General features: G+C 38.8%; 1 protein-coding gene and 1 pseudogene across 5 annotated transcripts in view; both read right to left on the reverse strand.

The window, feature by feature from the left end:
• Positions 1-16,836, reverse strand: part of AKAP7 (A-kinase anchoring protein 7) — a 106,373-nt gene extending 89,537 nt beyond the window's left edge. For 3 of the 5 annotated variants that reach the window (XM_037045738.1, XM_037045734.1, XM_037045735.1), the window contains exons 1-2: positions 16,555-16,836; positions 10,719-10,850 (exon numbers count right to left, since the gene is read on the reverse strand). In XM_037045738.1, coding sequence (XP_036901633.1) covers positions 10,719-10,850; positions 16,555-16,795 — 373 coding nt within the window. In that variant the 5' untranslated portion in view covers positions 16,796-16,836. The remainder of the gene's footprint in view (positions 1-10,718; positions 10,851-16,554) is intronic. The other 2 variants (XM_037045736.1, XM_037045737.1) reach the window with 2 other exon arrangements.
• Positions 16,837-22,784: 5,948 nt separating this feature from the next.
• Positions 22,785-23,321, reverse strand: LOC118986772 (GTP-binding nuclear protein Ran-like; annotated as a pseudogene).
• Positions 23,322-23,810: the final 489 nt, after the last annotated feature.

The following is a 23,810-nucleotide window of genomic DNA, read 5'->3' on the forward strand; positions in this document are numbered from 1 at the left end:
TCCTGTGCAAAAAAAAAAAACAATGAAAGCCTGTCTAGGTAAGGGTCGGGGCGCTCTTCCCCTGTGAGGGTGGCCAGGCCGTTCTAAGGCTCTCTCCACTTGAGGGAGTAGCTGTGTGGTCCCTTTTCCTCCACAGGACTCAGTAGTCCATGTGAATTTGTCTTGATTTTCCATCCATAACGCTGCGGGCACTGCAGGCCAGTGCACACATCAGAGGGTAATGATAACAGCATCAGTTTGAGGATTAAGTGAGCTAATACATGAAAGCTCTTATACTACTTCCTGGTACAAAATAAGATTATTATTAGTTATTATAATTATTAGATATTCCCCAAAACAAAATGTAATTAGGGAGATAAATCTATATCTGAAAAAGTCATTTAAGAGACTTCAAAAAGAAATTGTGATGATTTATAAACTACCCATTGTTTTTCATCATCCAGACCACTTGGAATATGAAAAGCAGTCACAACAGCTTTTTAAAAACTAAATATAATATTGAAAAAAATTTTCAAAGGCAAAACACCCATTTTTAAAAGTAAAACTACAAACCAATTCTAAAGTTCCCAACACCTTCCCCCTTATATTTTGTTGCCCAAATCAGGACACAGGAAGCTTGGACAGTGAGTACATGGCGGCCGTCAACCTGTGCCGCTGCGGAAGCTGTGATTCACAGAGGGAAAAGGGAAAGGCTGCTGGCAGGGCAACAAGCATGCCTGCTTCAGACCTGTAGTGGCAGCACCGAATAGTGAAAGGGGCCCTGACCCCCAAACTAATCTTCCAACAGCATCTTCCCATCAAGTCACTTCATGTCTTTATGTGAGAACTTAAAAGTCTGGCCAATCCTTGGCAACATAGCTGATTCTAGTTCAGGGGCACAAAACATACCAGAGGAGTTTGGAAATTCAAAGACTCCCGAGACCATGTCAGAAGGTCTCTTGAGCCAATTTGAAAGTCCTCCCATTGGCCACAGATGAGATCATTTGAGTGTCAGATAAAACAGTACTTTCAATGATATAAAATATATCAAATAAGTTTAAATCCCTCAGTTCAGAATAATAAGCAAAAATTTAAAATCAAAAACTTAGTAGTTCAGCTTTTGAGGAATCTAAGGAACTGTTATTCTAAAAATCTGATGATGAAAGGGAAGAAAAAAATCACATTTATCCTCTTATCTTATGACCAAAGAGTCCTAGAGGAAATCAAAAAGTTAACTAAGGTAAAGTTCTCCCTTATAGAAATTTTCAGCTAATAACTGCAAAAGGATAGAGCTACAATAACACCATTTTGAAACATGATAGAGTAATGGATCAACCCAAAGTTCACTGATGAATAATCCATCAGCTAGAAAGCTGATGGGAACTTTCACAATGAACACATCCGATGACGCGATGGAAAGCCACTGATCAATCCTAACCATCACAAAAAGACAAGGCCACCAAACATTTGTGTCTCCTGATGTCACACAAGACATCCTAATATAACTACCAGTTTACTAGAAACATAAAGAACAGAAATTATGTTTAATGACCGTGACAGGATACTTCCACACAACATGACTTCTTCAACAACAAATGCACACACTCAAAAAAAAGATCAACAGATGAAAAGAGATGAAAGAGATGTATCAATCAAAAACATAACATATAGGCTTTGGTTCCTAATTCAAACCAGTTTTTAGTTACGACAGAGCAGTTAGTTGTGCACCAGGCCCCCAAGATGTCACTCCCTGAGTACATGCCCTTGCGCCTGGCAGTCTCGGCCCCTACCCTCGACCCAGGTGCACAGACTCCACAAACCTAGAAGGCACAAGCCGAGCAGGTGGCCATAAGATCTTGGCTTAGACGGGAGTATCTGCTCAGCACAGTGACCGCGGCTGCCACGGGCCCATCGAAGATCCGGCGTCGATGCGCTGGACGTGCACGGCACCAGCAATGTCTATCCCAATTTCAGACCCACTCCCAAGGCCAGCATTGTGTTTTTAAAACTGCCAGAGACAGGAGGCAAAAACTTACCCAGGAAGGAAAACTGGACTGAACATTTAACATCTCATGTAAAGTCTGGCAATAATGACTGTATGTATCATTATTTAAATAAATTTTCTATTAATTATTTTTAAAAGTTATGACAGAGACAAGTGTGAATACTGACAGGATATTTGATGACATTAGGAATTACTGTGATTTTTCTAGTGTGGTAAAAATGAATATAGTTTGGGTTTTTTTAGATTTTGTATCTTTTAAAGATGTACACTACAGTTTTTACAGAAAAAAAATATATCTGTGCAATTTATTTCAAAATAATCCAGTGAGAAAGAAGTAATGACTATATGAGGCTCATTATAACAATCTACTTTTGAATATGCTTCAAAGTTTCTAGAGCAAAATTTAAACACACAGACACAGCCCAGGGGCAGGGAAGGGACTGATAACCCTACCTAGGGTTAGTTCTAGTTTCTGTGATCTCTGATAAATAACTGTACCATCTAGGACATTTTGTGGTGAAATTAAATAAAGAATGGTATCCAAACTAAACATAGCAGAAAGAGAATCCTAAACCTACAGTCTAGTTTTCCTTTTTTAAAACTGCAAATATCAACTTACTTACAGATTATGAAATCATCTTTAAAAATAATAAAAAAGCATTTCTTAAAAACTGGAATGGGATGAACAAATGGAATAGAATTACTACAGACAGCACATGGTTTGTGGTAAATTTAAGTATCGCTTCATGAAATTTGAGGTTCTTGCACACACATGTGTATTGGGTAGGAATTAAAATGTATTTCTTACTGTAAACATAAGATACGGAATTATTTTTGCTATATTTTACTCAATATGAGCAATACTAAGAAGGGAAACAGACTTAATAACATGATGTTTAAAAGACCACCAAAGCTTTCAGCATTTTAAGTTGTTTTATACCTTATCTGTTTAAAATTAAACTGTTCTGTGTGTAGCTGCTATCTTTGCCATTTTGAACATTCATAAGTCTATTCTGCAGACATTCAGAGGGGGAAAAAACATAATCTCTGAAGGCAATGCTGTTCGTTACACTAGCAATTCTGGTATCATGAGAATGACATAGTGTAAAAACCCCAAGTCAGAATACAGCCTCTTGGTAAAAATAAAGTAGTACAAAGTTTCTCCGACTTCCTTAGCTTTCTCTGATCTTACCAATAACTATTTAACTTTGCTTTGAACTGGACTGTCTATCTAAATTTTATTTTGGTAGGCATCATAGACAGGGCAAAACTTAAAATTTTCTGATGACAGCTGGATAAAAAAGGAGATAAAGCCTGTGAGTATTTATTGCTATAGTTTTATTTAAACTTGTTAATTTATATCTAGTTTTAAATTCAGTTAGTCCTGCTGATTTATATCCAACCATTACCTACCAAACCCAGTAACTCTTTTTTCCTGTTTGTACATCTTTGTCTTTTATCTGTAAAGTTTACTTATATGAATATGAAATCCTCTTTTTCCTTACTGAACTTCATTTTACTTATCACTTTGAAATCACAACTTAAGTTCCAAAATTCAATGTGCTATTACTCTTTCTATTTAGTTCGTATGAAAATACAGTGAACAAAGTATTTGTGTAATAGTTTAATATTCAAGATCAGTGACCATAGGAGCTAAATGGAGACATGTCACTGTGGCCTTGTGCCCTGGTCTTTCACTAGATTACTTAGAGTAACTTTCTCATTTAGAAAAATATTATGAGTAGCATACACCTTGTAAACCTATCTCATAAATTTACTCTACTTATTAATTTTCATAATGACTTTAGTAGCCATTTAATAAGCTCCAATGAATCTTGTACTGTTGACAAAGGCTGTAACTCTGTGATCCATGCATTTGTTTTTTGTTCGTTTGCTTTTTACCTAAAGCACTACTTGTCATTTTATATAAATTATCTAATTTTTCCTAAAGTTTTATTTATTCCCTCAAAAAACTACAAGAGAATGAATTATGGAAGAAATTAATTTAATTAGGTAGTCCATCTTTTATTGGTGGTTGATTGTTCTCTCACTTGCTCTTAGCTCCAAAGGCTGAGAATAAACTACATTTTGTTTTGATATTCTTTTTTTCTTGTTATGACTTCAGCAGTCAAAGTCTTCGAAGTAACAATTCTTAAAACTCCCTAATTATGTGAATTAGTATATTACATTCTATAGTTGATAGAATTCTCCCCCCTTACTAGCTGAGAATCTTTGGCAATTCACTGAAAACAATAATTTTACTCCCCTCATTGAGTTTCCGTGAGAATTAAGTAAGAAAATATACAGCATTTACCACTGTGCTGGGAGCACTCAATATTCTTATAAAATAGTGTTCAAGGGGTAAATTTTTAAAAATTATGTAATTTGGCAAACATATTTAGGCAAAAAAATTTGGTGTGACTAAATTAATAAAAATACACACAAGAGACCTAGCTGGTGGGGCTCAGTTAGTGGAAATGTCATCCTGTAGACCATGGGTTCTAGGTCATGAGTTTGATTCTCAGTCAGGACACATACCCAGGTTGCAGGTTCAATCCCCAGTCCAAGCAAGTATGAGAAGGCAGCCAAATGATGTTTCTCTCTCACACTGATGTTTCTCTCTCTCCCTGCACCGCCCCCCCTCCATACATCCCCTCTCTCTAAACAAAAAAATTGAAAAAATGTCCTCAGGTGAGAATAAAATTTTTTTTTAAATTTACTGAAGCTAGTTTCATACCATACACTATTCTAAGAACCTTCCATATATTAATGAGTTGAATCCTCCCAACAACCCAATAACTATAATTATGACAATTTTGCAGATAATGAAATTGATCCTAGACACCTGACCAAAATACACAAGAAGAAAGTGTAGCAAATTTTGAACCTTGACCATTGAACTCCACTGCCCTCACCACCACAGCTCAACACCCTTAAGGACAACATCAAAGAGGAATGAGTTCACACAGCTCTCCATTGACTAAACCAATGAAGCTTATATCTTTACAAGCAAGTTTTTAACCACAATTAAAATAATTGTATTATTTTATTAAAAAATCAAGAACATTTAGGCCTGGCTGGTGCAGCTCAATGGATTAAGCACAGGCCTGTGAAGCAAAGGGTCGCCGGTTCAATTCCCAGTCAGGGCACATGCCTAGGTTTCAGGCCAGGTCCCCAGTAGGGGATACATGAGAGGCAACCACATATTGATGTTTTTCTCCCACTTTCTCCTTCCCTTCCCCTCTCTCTAAAAATAAATAAATAAAATATTTAAAAAAAGAACTTTCATAAAATTTGAAGACTAAAGAAAGGAACAAAAAATTGCTCATAAACCTCCTATTTCACACAATCACTATGAATTTGGGTGACGAATCAAAGTGTTTACATGATTATAGAAAAGCATAAAGAGCACATATATTTTCCCCTACTTTTTCACTTTGCATTCTATATAGGAAATGTTCCTTTAACATACTTTTTAGAAATATTGTTTTCATAATATATAATTGCATGATATATAGTTTAAGGCACTTGTACAGCTTATTCAACCATTCCATAATCTTGTACATCTGTGTTTTCTCCCAATATTTTTACTATTTCAAAGATACTGTGACACACATATTTATGAATGAAATTTTTCTCCACAAGTAAGACAATGTCCTTTTATTGGGAATCTCATGAGTGACTCTCACATATGAACACTGCCAGTGAGCTCAACAAACTCCATTATAAAACAGCTGTAACAACACACTGTCAGGAGCAATGTTGATATGACATTAAAATCACTATTTTTTAAAGCTATTGCCAATCTGGTAGGTTATAATCATATTTTAATATATGCCCTTTGATATTTATGAAGTTGAATAACTCTCCATATACTTGTCTAGTAAATGAATTTTATCTTCTACACCTTTGTCCAATACCAATAGCAGCTGATACATAGCAGCATTCGATAATTAGTGTTGAGGGAATTAATATATCTACTAGGTTTTTCTAATTTGTTTTTTTCCTGTTTGTTTTAAGAAAAGGAAAAATATATCAACCCTTTGTATTATCTGGGACGAATACCTGCTGTAAGCCTTTCATAGTAAAATTTGGACTATGCTTCCCCAATCAATTACAGAGAGGAAACAGAACATAATTTACCCTTTTAAAAAACTGATTCAGCCTTGGCTGGTGTGACTCAGTGGATTGAGTGCTGGCCTGCAAACCAAGGGCCGCCACTTTGATTCCCAGTCTAGGGCCCATGCCTGGGTTGCGGGCCCAGTCCCCAAGTAGAGGGTGCATCAGAGGCAACCACACACTGATATTTCTCTCTCCCCCCTCCCCAAAAATATATAAATAAAATCTTTAAAAAAACTGATTCAGGATAATCACTTACTATGACGGAGATGGAGATTCAATTTTTATTTGACACAGCATTTTCTATAAGAATTTTTTTCAGATAAAGGTAAGTTTCCTGATACTTTGAAATACTTAATAGTTAAAGCATTAAAAAAATACAACTTAATAATATTCAATAATAAATAAGTAATAAAGTAATAATTTCCCACATCTCCAAAATCTCTAATAACTACAAGGTTAGAATTCTTTATTAGGTGAGGTCAGGATTGCAATAACCTCAACATGAGGAGAACCAAATTCCACACGTAGGAAACACATACTGCTAAAAAACAAACAAACAAAACCCTCACTCGAATATTTCATTTTGAATCCTGATTAAGTATGGCTTGATAGCTAAAGGCTGTGATTCTCTTAAGAGAATAGATCAAAGAAACTAAAACTCTCCACAAACGTATACCCTCTGGGAAGCACACTCATGTATTCCCGTCACCAGTAAATGGCTCTCCCTTGCAGACTCCCATTCACCTTTCCGGGGCAGGACTACCAGCAACCCCGTTTTTCTGGGTGGTCTGCTGGGTCTCGAAGCTCCTGACCAGTGACACTTCCCCCTGAAAAGAGAACAGACCCATCCAGGTCCAGGTCAAGGACTCATTAATGCTGGATTTTCTCCCGGTCCGACCTACCGAGCCAGAGGTGTGGCTCAGGTGGCATGGTTTCCTCAATGTTTCTAAAAGATTTTCTTTTGCATAGGCATTTGAATCTTTTATTTCTAATATACATTCATAGTCTAATAAAAATAAATCATATCTTTTACATTTAATTCTAACAATATTCTAATACATTTTATCCTCTAACACATAATTCTAGTAAAATAGTCTCTTTTCAAAAAATGGACTCTCACTGCAGCCAAGCAGACTGCATGACACCTAATGGGACTGCACCCACACTGACGGTGGTGCAGCTGGCAACCGAGACACCCTCAGAACCAAGTATCTGGGGAGGAGTTTTCCTACTGGCAAGGGTTCCCCTTCCCACGGTGTTCTTCTCATTAGCACTGCTTTCCCCATCACTCTGCCAGGGTTTCAATCAGCGGGAATTTCTTGGCAGTTAACTTACAGTTTCCACCCCCCAAAGGAAACTGAAAGAACCAAAGGCAACAACTGGCTACTTGAGAATTTTAAGGTTGTCATCTCCCACGGAGCCATTCAACTGATTAAATTTCCATGTTACCAAATGAAAGAGAAAGCCCCAAATCCGTTCAGGCTACCAACTCATTGTCTTGTTTTGGACACAAGCACTATGACTATATCGTGAGGTTTATGGTTTCACAACAAAGTCCCCACATTTTGTGTATTTCTATAAAAGTCGCCCGTCACAAAAACTAGTTAGCAGTTTCTGGTTTGCAAAGAACTTTACTATTTGTTCCTTCGTGTTTTACTAAATGCTATTGTAAAAGTGAGAGAACAAGTCGTCCCCAAGCAACAAGAGTTCCATAGGCAGCAGGTGCACATCATTTTGCAGTTTCCAACATTGCCTTTCCACACCTTCCCTCTTTTGATCTGCACAGCAGCACCACGTGAGGCAAACAGAAGGAAACGACCCGTTTCACAGCTGAAGAAGCCCGGCTGACACAGTCTAAGTGTCCAAGGTCGCAAAGGAAAAAATGAAGTAACCGAAACTTAAACCACAAGTTTTCTGTTTCTCTAAGTATACCACACTGACTATGTGTAAACTGAAGCTTGGGATTTGAAATCGATCTTCCCACAAAGGTTAATATCACGCATGGTGGTTTGTGTGATATGGAGTCTAGATTGCGCCACAAAGACTTTTAACTCACAAAGTCTGAACTATCAAAATGTGGTGCAGCACCATATGCCTTAAAGTGGATTTCTGTGCGGTGACCTGAGCAAGGTCCTAACTTAATGGATGAGATCACATCTTTGGTAAGGAATGTACCACACACTGCAGGAGAAAGACCCCTACTCCTAAGAACACTTGGCCAATCTCCCTGACACCCATCCTCTGAAGAAGCGGCTGTATCTCTGAGAGCAAAAATGGACTGCAGAACCACTGACACACCCCTTCCCTTCTTTCTGGTCCCCCCAGCCAGTTTCTCCTTACCAGTGGAGACTTAAGAAGACAGTAGCTATAGAAATACTAACTGCTTTCTGGGATTGTGGTGGTATCACTCTTAATCCCCAGTAGAAGATGCAGTCTGTTTCGTGTATATTATATATGTGCAGGTCAGAAGTACCAATAGCCGGAACAGCAGGCAAGTCTCACCTTTCTCCCATCTTACTGACGAGCACTCAGGCGGAAATGATTCAGAGACTGCAACAGAGATCAGAGGGAAGAAGAGTGGATGGGAGAGGCCCGCCACAGCACGTAGACACAATTATTCAGAAGCTTTCTTCTTCAAAATTTACAACCAAATTTGAGAAAGTAATGAAATCAGAAAGACATGACTGCATTTTTTAGACATATTCATTTTATTTGCTCAAAAGTAGGACATTAAATAGAAAACACGATTAAAACACTGCTATTCTTGCCTCTCATTTCCAAAGGGTATCTTCTACTTAACAGGCATACTAATTTTTCAAATGATGGTTTCTCTAACAGCTGTGAAAACCATGAAAGCTATTCTCTACAGGCCAACTATAAAGGAAAAGATGGGAAACCCGTGTCTGAACTGAGCAAATACCTCTTCATGCTTCCTTTCCCCCTTAATATTATGGATTAGGAAAAACTGATAAGATTCCAGAGATTTCATACATTTTAAGCACCCCTCCTTACTTCTCCCCAAAATATAAACCAGGTTTCCTGTATTGGAAGATAATGTGAGCATCAGAATCACAGGGGATGTTTAAGAAATAAAACAAAAAGGTTCCACCTGACACAGAGGTGGAAAAGAGGAATCTGCAATTTTATATCACTCCACAGAAAATTCTGATGACCAGGTAAGTTCAACTCAGTCAGCATAGAGCAAAGAACCCTGGATAGCTCATACTTATCGGCCAGAGCTCCTGCACTGTTCCCAAACCTCTGGGAAGCCTTCCAGGACACCCTGTACCCCCATATCCAGATTTTATACACCTCTTTTTTTAAGATTTTATTTATTTATCTTTAGAGGGGAAGGGAAAGAGAGAGGGAGAGAAAGAGCAATGTATAGTTGCCTCTCATGCATCCTCTGCTAGGAACTGGCCTGCAACCCAGGCATGTGCAGGTTTTATACACCTCTTGACACAGGTCATCACCCCATTGATTCCCACAGCATCTTGTATGGTATTCATCTGATGGAATTAGGGCCGTTAATGTATGGGTTCCTCCTTGAAGCTGTGAGTTTCTTGATGGTCAAGTATTTCAATATTGTTATATGTTTCAATTTTCCCAATATCTGGCACCAGTACCTGGCATTTGTCAGGGATCCAATAAATGTTCATCAAATAAGTCACTAATGAATCAGAAACCACAGAGCTCATAACTAGTTCTTTTTGATTATGTGATTTTAGTTAATTAACATCTCTGAGTCTCATTTTCTCTTCTCAAAGATGAAGACATTGAACAAGATAATTTCTTATGGAATCTCCAGTTATAGACCCTCTGTCAAGATAAAACTATATCAACTCATAGCAAGGTTCTAGGTAAGGCGGCAAACGGTGGGTGGCACAGAACATATAGTCAACAAATACGTGTGGATTACATTGGTGCTTTTCCTTATTTTCCTACTCACAAGTAACTTGGACACGAGGCAAATCTGTCCCATTTTCAGTGGTGGTAGCCTCAAATATCATGTACAGTACTGTTTTTACAATGACAGAAATTCAGATTTAGACAGTTATATAGTTCCAGCAGCATTTTAATCAAGTAAGCATTAGTTCTCTAAAGTCTGTGGATGGAGCTCTGAAGGACTAATCAGTCTAATAAATGCATAATTGATTAAATGTTTGACAGTTTTCAACACGAGCCTGTTAAGTTCCATGAGAGCGGGGACATGTCTGTCTTGATCACTGGTAACCCTCCCAACGCCTAGCGAAGTGCCTGGCTCACATCAAAGAGCCAGTAAATGTTTATTACATGAACGGGGGCTGCTGAAATTAGCACTGGCCCCAGGATAACCGAAGAGGGAGGCCATTAACTACGGTATGTGCTGCCCCACCGATTGCTTAAGTTCTTTATAAACTACAGAATGATCTGGCCCAAAGTTTGTGGGACGTGTCTTAATATTATCTGTGATAGTTCTGACGATAGAATACCAACAGATAACCATTAATTAACAACCCAAACTCAAAAACATGGCAAGTATTTAAGATGAATTTATTAAGGAAAAATATATACATATATCGCTAAATTTACTACTGTTTCTAAATACATATTTACTTAATAAAGTACTTACGTCCACAATCATCTTTAATATTTATAGTAGCAAATGGCATATCTACCAGAGGATCCATAGTATTGGCTTCAAATTCTTCGGATATTTCCTTTTTTCTTGACATATTTTCACAATCATTGGAATTTACTTCTTCTTTAACATATTACAAAGAAGAAAAATGTATTATTAAACTTAATTAGCTTATATTCTAAGCTAAAAATAAGTCAACTGCATTCAATATAAATAAACATGTTAAGAAACGATACCACTTGTATTCAAATATATTATGAAACTACTTATATTACTATTATATATACCATAGTCTACATTTTGATAAGTGCACTTTCATGCTAGGCAGCTGTGATCATTTCTGAAGCACTATACCCAAACCAGGGTTAAATGAAGACTTAATTAATAACAATCTTCAAGATCTTTTACGGCTATACTTTCTTAATTCTAAACCTGTATTTTTTCACATACCTTTTCAAAACAGACCAATACAGTTTTGTAGGTCTTTCTCATGTTTACTTTTTAACAATATCACTATGTATTCTCATTTGTATAAGTTCTGACCTTTATTTTTTCCTTCAGTAAAGACTTCTAAAACTTTTCTCTCCATTATTACATTAAAATTGCAAATTCAGTCAAAAATATATGACTCTAAATATACTGTTACGGAAATTCAATGACTAAAAGACAAAAGACCTTACAGTTTACTATGAGTCTAATCATAAACTCGCAACTATCTGAATATGCAAGAACAAGTAATTGTTTCCTTTCTATTGTTATGCTTGCGCTGAAAACTATACTTTATTCTTAAATAAAAATTCTAACAGACCAATACAAAAGCTTTAATAGATAAACATGTGTCTTGTACCTTTGGGCTCATGCAACCACGCATAAAAGGTCATCACTGACCATGGGGCTTATACCTGGGAAGCTAGCAACAAAGAGTAGTGTTTGTGCAATTAAATAGGCACAGCCTGAATGAAAGTCATAACAAAATGAAATAAACCCAACATTTGCTGTTCTCTATTTTATTCTTAATCTAAGTAATTAGTAATAATGTCTAAGGATCTAAGGTACAGCATAATGACTACAGTTAAGGCTGTATTATATACTTGAGATTTACTAAGAGTAGATCTTAAGCATTCTCACACACACACACACACACACACACAAAACTGTGTGAGGTGATGCATGTGTTAATTAACTTGATTGTGATAATCATCTCATAGTGTATACTTATATTAAATCATCAGGCTGTTCACTTTAAATTGATACAATTTTACATGTAGTTATACCTCAATAAAGCTACAGGGGGAAAAGAACATAGTACTATGAAATTGGCCCACTTAACACTGACATCTTAATACCAGCTCCCAAGTCCCTGGGCCACCTGGAAATACACTGGATTCCTGGCATTATGTGAACTTTTATGCTCTAATGACACATTTTGAAGTCAAGAAGAAAAATTAAATAGCATGGTTAATTAAATTTAGTCACCTTCTTTAGTGAAAAATGTTCTTGCGACAGTTTAACATTTAGTTTATGTTGTGCTCAATTAATCAACAACAGAAAACAAGAGCTATGCGGGTCACTGGCTGTACCAAAAAGAATCATGCAGTGACAAGGGTGACCACAGTGGCATTTAGGTAATGATGAAGGCAAACTGGCTGCTGTAACAGAAAGGGTTTGAGACCAGACATGAGTCTAGCTGTGTGATCCTGGGCAACTCATGCGAATTACCCAGACCTCAGCAGTTATTTGATCCCTTACATGACAAGGTTATCCTGGTTGACAAATTCTAAACCCTGGCAGCCCATTAGAATCACTTGAGCAGGTGTTTTTAGATTACCAGTGTCTGGCCCCTCCCCAGGCCAAGTAAATCACAGTCTCTGGGGATCAAGCCAGCCTCCGTATTTTTTTTTTAAAGCCTTGCAGGGTGATTCTAATGTGCAATGGAAGTTCAAAAAACACTACCCTAGAAAACCCCCCCTTTACCTCCGTCACACTCTGTTTCTACACCAGACTACGGGACTGTGTTAATGACTGAGAACAATCCGTTTAAAGGTTAAAAATTCGAACCAGACGTTCACTACCCAGGCAATCTTTCCTGACCCGCAGTTCAGGACTGGCTTAGGTAATCCAGTCTCCTTCTGGGTAATGGTGCTTCCTCCTGTCACAGCACGAATGCATCATGTTATAGAGGTCCACATGGCTGTCTTCCCCTTTAGACTCTAGGCTAAAGAGACGTACAGTTTGCAGCCCAAACCCAGACACTTTTGAAAGTGAAAGGGGAAGCTTTTCATAATTACACTCGCATCAGTGAGTAGGGTCACCTTACTCTAAGTACCTTAGGTGCCATGTCTTATTCTCCTTGGATTCCTCAATGCCTAGAACAGCGTTTAGTTCACAGTAGGTGGTCAATACATTTGTACTAAATGACTAAATAAAGGTCACGTACACATTTGGGAGTGGCTAATAAATTATTCCAGCTGAGCTGCAATAGCATTTTATTGCAACACCCATGAAAAATAACTCCTGGTACTTAAAGGCATCTTCGGCACATCAGGTTCTCATTTTCACTGAATGAATGAAGGAAAGGTACTACATCCCGTATAACACAGTAACAAATATTGACACACAATATGACCTGCTCAACACCATTCTCCACCTTAAATAAAGCATAGAGAAACTCTTGATGGTGATGTTATGTCAAAACCCACAAGAGTCTAGAACATGAAAAATGAACTTTGTTCCATTAAATTACAAAATACTTGAAACCATTTTTTATGGTTTCAACTCAGGAAAAAGAGAATATTAAAAATATTAAAAATAATAATAACTCAGGAAAAAGAGAATATCTTGTTCCAGTCACTCTTGAGAGAACTGCTGGTCATTCAATAGAGCAATGTTTCTCAACAGGGTTCCAATCTAGAAGCCTTCCTCCAGCTTTCTAATCGAAGCTTTACTGTTAGGCAAAGGCTAGAAGACAATAACTGAACATGTCCATCATAACTTTCATAGAAGGCATACATATTTTATTTTTGGAAACTGCCTTAAAATAACTGGCACTTAACTAAAGAACTTAAACTGTAAATTCATTGTTTTCAGTACTTAAAATTTGGTCTAACCTTAGTTAAAATGAAATTCTATCTTTTGTAAAAATCCAAATAGAAGCCATGTTTCGAAGTGCACTAATACCATAAAAATGAGGTCAAACTGGGAAACTACTACTACCACTAACATCAGCAGCTGACACTGAGCCTGTACTACGTGCCAATCGAAGTACTTTACTACGCAGCCAGAGAAGCACTTTACAGACAGTAACTCCACACAACCACGCTATCTGGGAGGTACTATTGGGTTGGCCAAAATGCCAGTATTGTTTTTTCCACAAAATAAAAGACATCTTTCATTTTCACCAATCACTTTCTTGATTTGGAAACTCTGAGTATGTGGGCGCTTCTCCCATGTGGTAGAACCTTGATGATTCTCAATGTTTCTGTTTGATCACTAATAACTTCAAGGGGTTTAGCCCAGCGACCACAGAGCACAGGACAGGGAGAAACCTCCAGCATGAAACTTCACAAACCACTTTTGACATATTCAATCAGTCACAGCACCGCACAAATCTTTTTGTGTGTTTCAGTTGCATTTTTACCTTTTTTGAAATAATAAAGCATAATATGCCAAATTTTTTTCTTATTTTCTTCCATCTTCAATATTAAAATGGCTACACAAAATTCCACCAATTTTGATAAGTTTTTTAAAATATATTTTATTGATTATGGTATTACAGTTGTCCCATTTCCCCTCTTTATTCCCCTCCATGATAAGTTTTTTAGGTGCACACTGATGTGACAGCTATCCCAATACAATCTAACAAGATTGTTTCGAATGAACTTAAAGACAACTAAGCACTACTAGAGCCATCCCACGAGACAAAAAATGAACAAACTTTTTGGCCAACCCAATATTATTATAATGATTTTACAGACTAAACATTTAAGTAACTTCTTCAAGGTTACAGCTAGGTCTTGGGATAGAATTTAAGTCCAGTCACTCTACTGCTAAACCTGCCCCTTCCAGCAACATGTCCTGCTGACTCTTATTATACACAGTTTATAGTGCTGTAAATTGAAATAATCCTTTCAGAAAGTAGTCTGGCAACAGATCAGGAACCTATGATACATACAGCATGCTGTATATATCATTTATATGTCATATACAGTATGCTGACATAGATTCACCACAGCTTTGTTTAAACAGAAAAGAAAAAGTGGAACAGCTTTAGTGCCTAATACAGATATGGTTACACAAGATGTACTCACTCTAATGGTAACTAAGAATAATGGCTATGAAGACCGCAACAAGCAGAAAAAAAGTGTATACCAAACCTTGACTTCTTAAAAAGCAAATGTACCACTATGATTACAATTAGATAGGAAAAGCCTAAAGGATATAAATTTCTAAATGCTGGCATAGTTGTCTTCAATACAATGGTATTTTCCCACTTTCTGCAACTCAAATGTTTCAAACAGAATTATTATTAGTTTTTGTAAGGAAAAAAGTATGCGTTTAAAATGTATTTAAAAACTATACATTAAGTGTACACTAATATTCAAATATATGTGCACTGCAACAAATGAGTTCATCATAGACAGTCCAATAGGGAGGAAAAAGGACAGTTTGCTCTTTGCCACACAAAATGCAAGCTTCCTATTTGGATAACAAAATATGGCTTTATTAAGCAAGACTCTTCACTCTACTAGGTATATATGTTTGGTACATTTCCAAAGAACCAATGGAAAGGGTCCAGGCCATCCATGCTGGTCCTGGCTTAGCCAGTAAAAACAGCAGCATCTGGATAAATGCTGAGAGCTGCGTGACAATCAACAAGTCACCTGACCTCCATGCTACGGTTTCCTCATCATAAAAATAAAAGGACAATACAATTGCTAGAGAAAAATGGACGAAATAAGATACTAATGCCTGAAACAGTAACCTCCAAAAACATCTAAAACTTTGTGTTGAAAAATCCCAGAGATGCTATCTCAAACCCCCAAACCCTCTGACCCATCCACAAAGTCATAATGGTTTTATTCCCATGACAATTGTAAATGTATTCACACTAGTTAACAGCTATTTATATAATACAACTAACCATTTAATGCTTTTTATCTTTTTATGCGTTTCACTACAAAGGACTTACAGAAGACGACCTTTTGTCTAATTGAATTCTGTCCCTTTCACCTCAAGTCCAACCCATAACGAGTTTCTTAACTTTCACAGTAAACGCTAACCTAAGCTGGAAATTAATTCTGGGCCCTACTAGACATTTGGCGCCAGTTTAAAAAGGTCCTCTTCAAACACTTAGAATAAAGTTCTCAACGACACACTGTGGTGGGTCAGGTCTTTCATGTTTATGATACAGAATAAAAGTCGAGATTCTCGAGGTTTTGCTAACCACACACCGTTGGAAAGTGTGTTGGCATGAAGTTTATAGTAAGGGCCACAAGATCAAAAAGGCGGCAACAAAATTGAAACCTTGGGTGCGTTCACACCCGTCGCCACCGCTGCACCAACAGTGCGTGCACTAAACCTCTTAGTTAGGAATAGCACTGGTGACAACCGGCGGCCCCAGGCTGCTCGGTGCTACGCCGAGTCTCGCTGCGGAGGGAATCCGGGCGGGGCGGGCGTGGGGTCACGCTCCACGCGCCGGAGACGGGGGCGCGGGGGCGAGGCGGAGCCCTCCCCGAGGCCGAGCGCGGAGCGGAGCCCACGCCCTCCGGCTCCGGTCGCCCCCCGGCTCCGGTCGCCCCCCTCGGCCAGCAGGGCAGCCCCGGCTCACCCGCTTCGGGGCGCTCCATGGTGCAGGCACTAGCAGGCAGCGCGTCTCGGCCGGCGGCGGAGGTGGCGGCCGGGCTCCGCGGCCCCCACCTTTGAGCCCAGCGGAGACTGGGGCGGGGCCGGGCCCGAGTGGGCGGTGCGCTGGGGCCGCGGCCGCAGCGGGCGCCTGGGGCTCGGGCCCCGGCGATGTGGTCTGCGTAGGCGCCGAGCCCCCGGAGCCACAGTCCCCGGAGGAGCTGCATGCCCAGGCCGGGGACCCGGAAGGGGCGGAAGGGGACGCCCCGACGCGCAGTGGTACCCGGATTCGGGCTGCACGCTGGGGTGGGAGGGGCCGGGGAGCCGCGACCCCGGGGCCGCAGAGAGTTGGGGCTCCGCTAAGCCCCAGCAGGATCAGTCCCCTACTCGTTCCCGAGCGGGACAGCCCCTCTGCAGCCATTGGCTGCCTTCAGTCGTTTCATTTTGCCAGCTTTCCTGCCCCAAGCTTTGAGGGGTGACATTGGGACCCGGCTGAAAGCATTCCCTGGCCTAGGGTCTCCTGAGGATCCTTGTGTTTAGTTTCGCAAAGAGCTTTCAAAGCACAGCTCTGATTACAAAATGTTTGGGAGGAGTAAATTGTACAGGAACGACATTTTGGCCGTCTGTATAGTTAGATATTTAGCTTTTTTAAAAGCCAAATTGTGACAAAATCTCAAAAATTTAACAACTGTTTATGCCTACGAATTAAAAGGGAACCAGCTGCAGGTTATTGCAGGTTAAAATCACTGGTATAAGTAAAATGGAAGAAAAAATTAATTATTAATTTTTTTTTACTTTGGTACCAAATTCTACTGAATTTTTCTTTTAAATGCAAAGAAACCATGCATTAAGAAAGTTAGGTATTTCTCAGCAAATTGCATTTTTCAACAAATTAATCTAGCCTCTCTTTTGAATGACATTTGGCTTATTTTGAATGCATCCTAGAATGGGGATGGAAGCAAAAACCTCAGGACAATATATATCATACTAAATAAGTCATAAAGCTTGTTACCCTCATATTAAAGTAATTCTAGCAAGTTGAATGTTTGTTTGCACACCATAGCAATTAGGGGCTAATTAGAGGTCAGAGGGAAAGAGGAGTAGGGTTATAGATAAGAGAAGGTGAATGGGTTAACTAAAAAATATATACACATAACACATGGACACAGGCAATGCTGTGGTGGTAGCCAGAGGGGAAGGGGGTGGGGGCTAATTGGAGTTGGGCAAGGGGGAGAAAAATGGGGACAGAAAGAGGCTTTGCTTGGGACAGTGGGCACACGTTGCAGTGCACAGATTGTATTTTATTGAGTTGTACACTTGAAGCCTGTATGGTTTTGGAAACCCAATAAATCTCATTTAAAAAACAAAAAAAAATAGAAAGTCGAGTGGTTTGCACACTCAAAGCAGTTAGGGGCTGATTAAGAGGTATGATAGGTTCCCCTAATATTTAATGCCTGAGCTCCCTCCTGAGGTTGAGCAGGTGAATAAGGCAGGTCTTTTCCCAAAGGAGTTGATCACCTACCTAATAGGAGAAAGAAATAGGAGGAATTGCAAAAAGTAATAAGCTAAAAAGTAAGCCGCGTTAATATCAAAGAGCATCGGAATGCCACCCGGAGACATGCCTCTTCTGCTGTTCTAAACAGTTCCTGAGGTCACTACTTAAGCATTCCAGGCTGCTACCTAGGCCCAGGCCTTGTCTCACTGAGCTCTCCTGGTCCAGTCTCCCTTCCGGGAAGTCCAGTTCTTCAGACAGAGCTGACTGGTGGTATACCTGGCCACGTGGATTCTCTCAGCCCTCAGGATAACCGTTTCTTGCAAGTTAGAAGACCAATGCCCTCCGTGTAAGTTATGCTCTGCATAAGAAGTAGGGCAGGGTGGGTGATACGTTGGATTATTTAGATTTCTGAGATGGATAGAATTCATTGAGACAGCCTGTTCTTTTACAGACAACCACACTTTTTCCTCACAGGGGGACAATGTACACTCCACGGTCACTGGATTTAAAATTTTATAACACAAAATTCAACTGGGGAAATTTTAAAGATCTTATTGAAAGCTCTGAGGAACTTTACAAAATCGAAGACTTTCATAGGCAGAAGGGAGTAGGAACAAATAGGTTAAACTAGGCAAAAAGCAGATTCGTTCTGGCAGGGTCATCTTTCTTTAGGAAGAAAGATGTTGATTGACCTAATAGTGTTGATTAGGTGATTCCTGATTGACTGGTTTAAGATTTTGTGTCTAGGAGAGGCGAAACTTGAATAAAGTCTTAGCTTGGTGACTTGGGACTTAGCATAAGCAACCTCATTGGGGGGCCTGTTGTCTTGTTTTTAACAGAAGGGCTCAGGTTCAAGTTACCACACTGCTTCAGTTCCACGACCCCTCTCTGACCTTCAGAGAGAGAGAGAGAAGGAGGGAAGGAGAGAGAGAGCGAGAGACTGGTTGCCTCCCATAGACACCCAGACCAAGTGTGAGTGGCAGAAACCTGAACTAATATATTGGCCAAGAAATAGAAGTGACAGAATTAAGTGATTGCAAGATAATCGTTGGTGGAACTCAGCAGTTAATGGTGTAGAGAAAAAGAAAATGGGTTGCCTGGCAGCAAGATTGGGAGGGGATTGAATTAATTGGGTGTTTCTAGAGCAATCCAACACAAAGAGGATGAGAAGTGAGAGGATGGAGAAACGGAGCTGAGTGAGCAAGATGGCAGATACTGTGCGCTGGGTAAGGGCGCTCTCCCCCTCATCTCAATCAGTCAGTTGTTAAATCCAACAGTCTTAAGTATGAGTGATTTTGTTGTGGAAACTGAAGACAGGGCTGCAGAACAGAGAGCATACCAGGACTGGGAGGGGCCTGTGATGATAAGCACCTAAGGATTTGCAGAAATCTTAGGGAGAGGGCTAGACTTCCACATGCCATCAAACCTTGAGCCAGTTTTGCTAGCTATTGAGAGGCGGCAGCAGCATTCAACTGGATTTCGTTTAAATGCCCAGGGAAAGAGAGAGAGACAGTAAAAGATAAAAACCGATTGAGTAATATTGGAAGTCAGAACAAGATGAAGATGTTGATCCTAGGAGAGACAGGAGGGGTGCAAGTTAGAATAGATGGATCCTGTTCATATTTGTATGGGGTCTTGGTTAAGGGAGCTACTTTCTAAAGGTGTCAGTTTTCCTGATGGAAATAAGTGGTGATGGAAATACTGGCTGGGTAACTTAGTTGGCCAGAGTATCATCCTGATACGCCAAGGTTGCAGGTTCAATCCTCAGTCAGAGCATATATAAGAAGCAACCAATGACTGCATAAGTGGGTGGAAAAACAAATCGATGTTTCTCTCTCTCTTTTCACACCCCCTTCCTCTCTCTCTAAAATCAATCAATCAAGTCTATTTTGTCTGATGTAAATATAAAAAAAAGGAAAATAGGTGGTGAAATCATAGTCTTGGTAATTTAGAAGCTTTATAGATAAACAAGCAGTCATTGAAATTATGCATTTGAATGAGTTTGCCCAGGAAGAATGTATAGAGGTAGAAAATTAGAAAACTGTGAATGGAACACTTTCTATCTTTATGAAAACAATCTGATTTTTGTGTGTGTACTTTTCATCAGCTGCCTGGACTAATACATACTTTCTACATTTCTTTCCTTCTGGGTAAGAATAAGAAGTAATCACTAGGCACATTTTCTTGGAGAACATGATTCGTTTTCTTCATACAAAAAGGGATCATAACCCTGGCTGGTGTGGCTCAGTGGAATGAGTGCCTGTCTCCAGACTGAAGTGCCACCAGTTCAATTCCCAGTCAGGGCACATTCCTGGGTTGCAGGCCAGGTCCAAAATTGGGAGTGTGTGAGAGACAACTGATTGATGTGTCCCTTGCACATCAATGCTTCTCTCCCTCTTTTTCTCTTTCCCTCCCCCCTCTCTAAAAATAAATAAATAAAATCTTTATAAAAGACAAAAACAAAAGGGATCATTAATTTCTTGCAAGGTAAATGCTACTTTGTATCATTATGCAGCGATAATGATGTTCTTATATTTTTGGATAATCTCTATTTTTATACACTGAAGTAGTGCTCCTGACCATATTTTGGGCAAATGCCAAATTGGGAGATTAGGTTTAACAGCTTTAATTAGGCTTCCTGAAATTGATTAGTGCTGAGGATTAGTTTCTCATCTGAGGGTTTTACTTTACAAGATTTCTAAACTCAAAATCATATGTTTTCTTGGTTATTTTTTGTATCATATATATCATGTAACTGTCATACTTTCTGATAGACCATTCTGCATTAATGATTGGCTGTTTTTTCTGTTGTTGTTTTTACTCTCTAGTAAGATTTTCTAAATACTGAAAGTCTTGAGTGCTATGTCAAATTCCACTTTCTGGGTCATCAAGGCTGTTATTATTTGTTGGTTTCACTATCCTCTTAGTGTGCTACAAAGTATTAATGCAGGTTATCTTTAAACTTCCCATTATACATTTTAAATGTGTGTTACAATTCTTTTTTCTTGGGTAGATTTTAACAAAGGTTATGTTAATATGGTATTAACATGTGGGTTAGTAGATGTCACATATTTTTAAAATTTAGTCACTTTATTGCATATTTGGCTTAAGTATTTCTTGTTTTTTAATAGGGTAATTGATATTCCAAATAATATTACATAAGACTTCACTGGCAAGATTTTCCCTGGCTGGCGTAGGTCAGTGGATTGAGTGCGGGCCTGCAAACCTAGACGATTGTGGTTCAATTCCCAGTCAGGGCACATGCCTGTGTTGCAGGCCAGTTCCGGGCAGGGGACACACCAGAGGCAACCATACATTGATATTTCTCTCCTTCTCTCCTTCCTTTCCCCTCTAAAGATAAATAAATAAAATCTTTAAAAAATTTTTTTAAAAGATTAAACTTATGTGTATGCCAATCAAACTATAATTGACAATTACTATGACATGAGATTTCCTTTGTCAGTAAAAGGAATGGGAAAAAATAAAACAAGTTGAAAAGTTCCAGGAAGAAATGGAATCAGAGTTGGAATCAAGTTTGGAATCAAATGGAATCAAGTTTCCAAATGGAAACTTGGATCTACTCTGCCGTACACAGTAAAGGATTTCCATACAGTCATCTGTTTGAATGCATTCACCACCTGACGGCTCTTTGCCTAAATATTGTGCCATGTCAGTTCAAACAACATCTTTCATTGTCTATTGATACAATGAAAAAATCCAAAATAATTATAATCAGCAAAACTGCAAAACTTCCTTCAGTCTAAGGCATCAACTCTCCAAGATCTTGACTCTTTCAGTCTTTATCACTTTATAGAAATGTAATACATTTTATAAATATAATTTATATATAAATAAACAATATAAAATAGTTTATGCCACTTGTTTATTTAATATTTTTTCAATTAGGTATTTCAATCATGTACTTTTTATATAGCATAATTTAAACTATATTATCATATTTTATTTTATTATACCATCATTATTTAAGCAATTTCTAAATCTCAATCATTTTGATTATGTTTGGCTTTGCAGTCAGATATACTTACAAATATCCTTGGATTTTTTCCTTTCTCTTATACTATTTTCTTGACACAAACATCAAAAGTAAATTTCCCAAGGTAAGAAGAATTTGTTTGATATTACAGCTGTTTTAGGAGTATATCAGATTGATCAACAGAAAAAGTATAGTGTAAAAGGCATCTGCTCTCAAAAAACCCTCACTACATTGAATTTATTATTCAACTTCCCAATTGTTTGTGTTTGTACCTCTTTTTTTTAGATACCTGAAATACAATTTTATTCTGATTCTAAATGAAAAGAAATGGGGGTGTCTGCACAGTAAACACAGTTAACAAACTGTGTTTCACTTCTGGACATTGAGATGTGACTGCGGTGTGATATTTCAGACTCACTAAGAAACACATTTGAATATTAAAGTCCAAAAAAAACGAAGGTATATTTTAACTGCTGTATTTATTTGGAAGCCCATTCGTCTCCCTCAGCATCCCAAAGATCAAACACATGTTCTGCTTAGGTGTTTAATAAAGTGGCAGAACACTGCAAAATGACATCAAGAGATAGCTGCCTGCAAAACTCCACCTCTGATGCGGGGCTCGAGCTTCCCTTTCTCACAGGTCGTCGTCGTCATCCAGGAAAATGGTGATCTGAGCAACCTCTAGGTCATGCTCGCATTTCCCGCCAGAGCTGGGCCTGTGACAGCCTCAGGTGGGGCAGAGCAGGCATGGCGACAACTCTAAGTTAGGGTTTCCAGTTGGCTTTCTGGAAAGCCAGAGGAAGGGCTTTTCAAAGTTGTAGTTACTTTGGCAGAAATGTCATAGTACTGATGATTCTTCTTTTAGAGGAAGACAATGATTTTGCCTTAACTTTTCTGTCCTTAATGTCCACTTTGCTGCCACGAAACTCGATGCGGATGTTTCCACACATTCGTTCCGGATCTCTATGCCAGTTAGGCACGTTCTTACAAGTAACTCTCAAAGTTACATCAAGCACTATAAGGGGCTTGACTGGCCATCTCTCAGTCCACCAAATTTCTCCTGACCAGCTGTATCCCATACGTTGAACTGAATAGATTTCCTGTTAGTGTGAAACATAAGGGGATGAACCTCAACTGCCAAGGTAGCTACATATGTCTTAAAGTCACCAGTCAGATGACATTTCGTGAATGTAGTTTTTCCAGTCCCACTGTCACCAACCCATACAACTATGAACTGAACTTAGGGTTCTCCTTGGGCAGCCATTGTGATGTTATTTCTAGAAGCATCTCCTGCTGTATCTGACTGAGAGCTCTGTGATTGGTCTTCATAAATCATGAGCAATGCTGAAATTTTTCTGATGGGTAAATATGTATCAAGCACTTAATATAGTGCCAAAAATTCACTGGGTCTCATAAATAGGCATCATTGTCCACAGGCCACACAGTGGAGGCTTAAGAGCATGGAATCTGAAAGCCAGATTCCCATCCGTAATGAGCTTTTGAGGCAGGCCTCCCAGACAGTTACAATTTCTTAGCAAATTAAATATGAGTTCTTCAGCTATGAATTCATCTCTACACTCTTTGGTGGGGATTGAGATTGTTATTACTCTCTAATGCTTTTCAAATACATTAAGCGAACTAATATTTTGTTATTCCCTAAGCATCTTGAAGACTTCCAACAATTATATTGTAATGTACCATGTTTAGTTGATATTCTTTTTTCATTACCAGTAGAAAAATACCAGTTTTTTCT

The sequence above is a fragment of the Sturnira hondurensis genome, unplaced genomic scaffold (assembly GCF_014824575.4).
Source record: "Sturnira hondurensis isolate 20B ecotype Veracruz unplaced genomic scaffold, ASM1482457v3 Scaffold0004474, whole genome shotgun sequence".
Taxonomy (NCBI): domain Eukaryota; kingdom Metazoa; phylum Chordata; class Mammalia; order Chiroptera; family Phyllostomidae; genus Sturnira; species Sturnira hondurensis.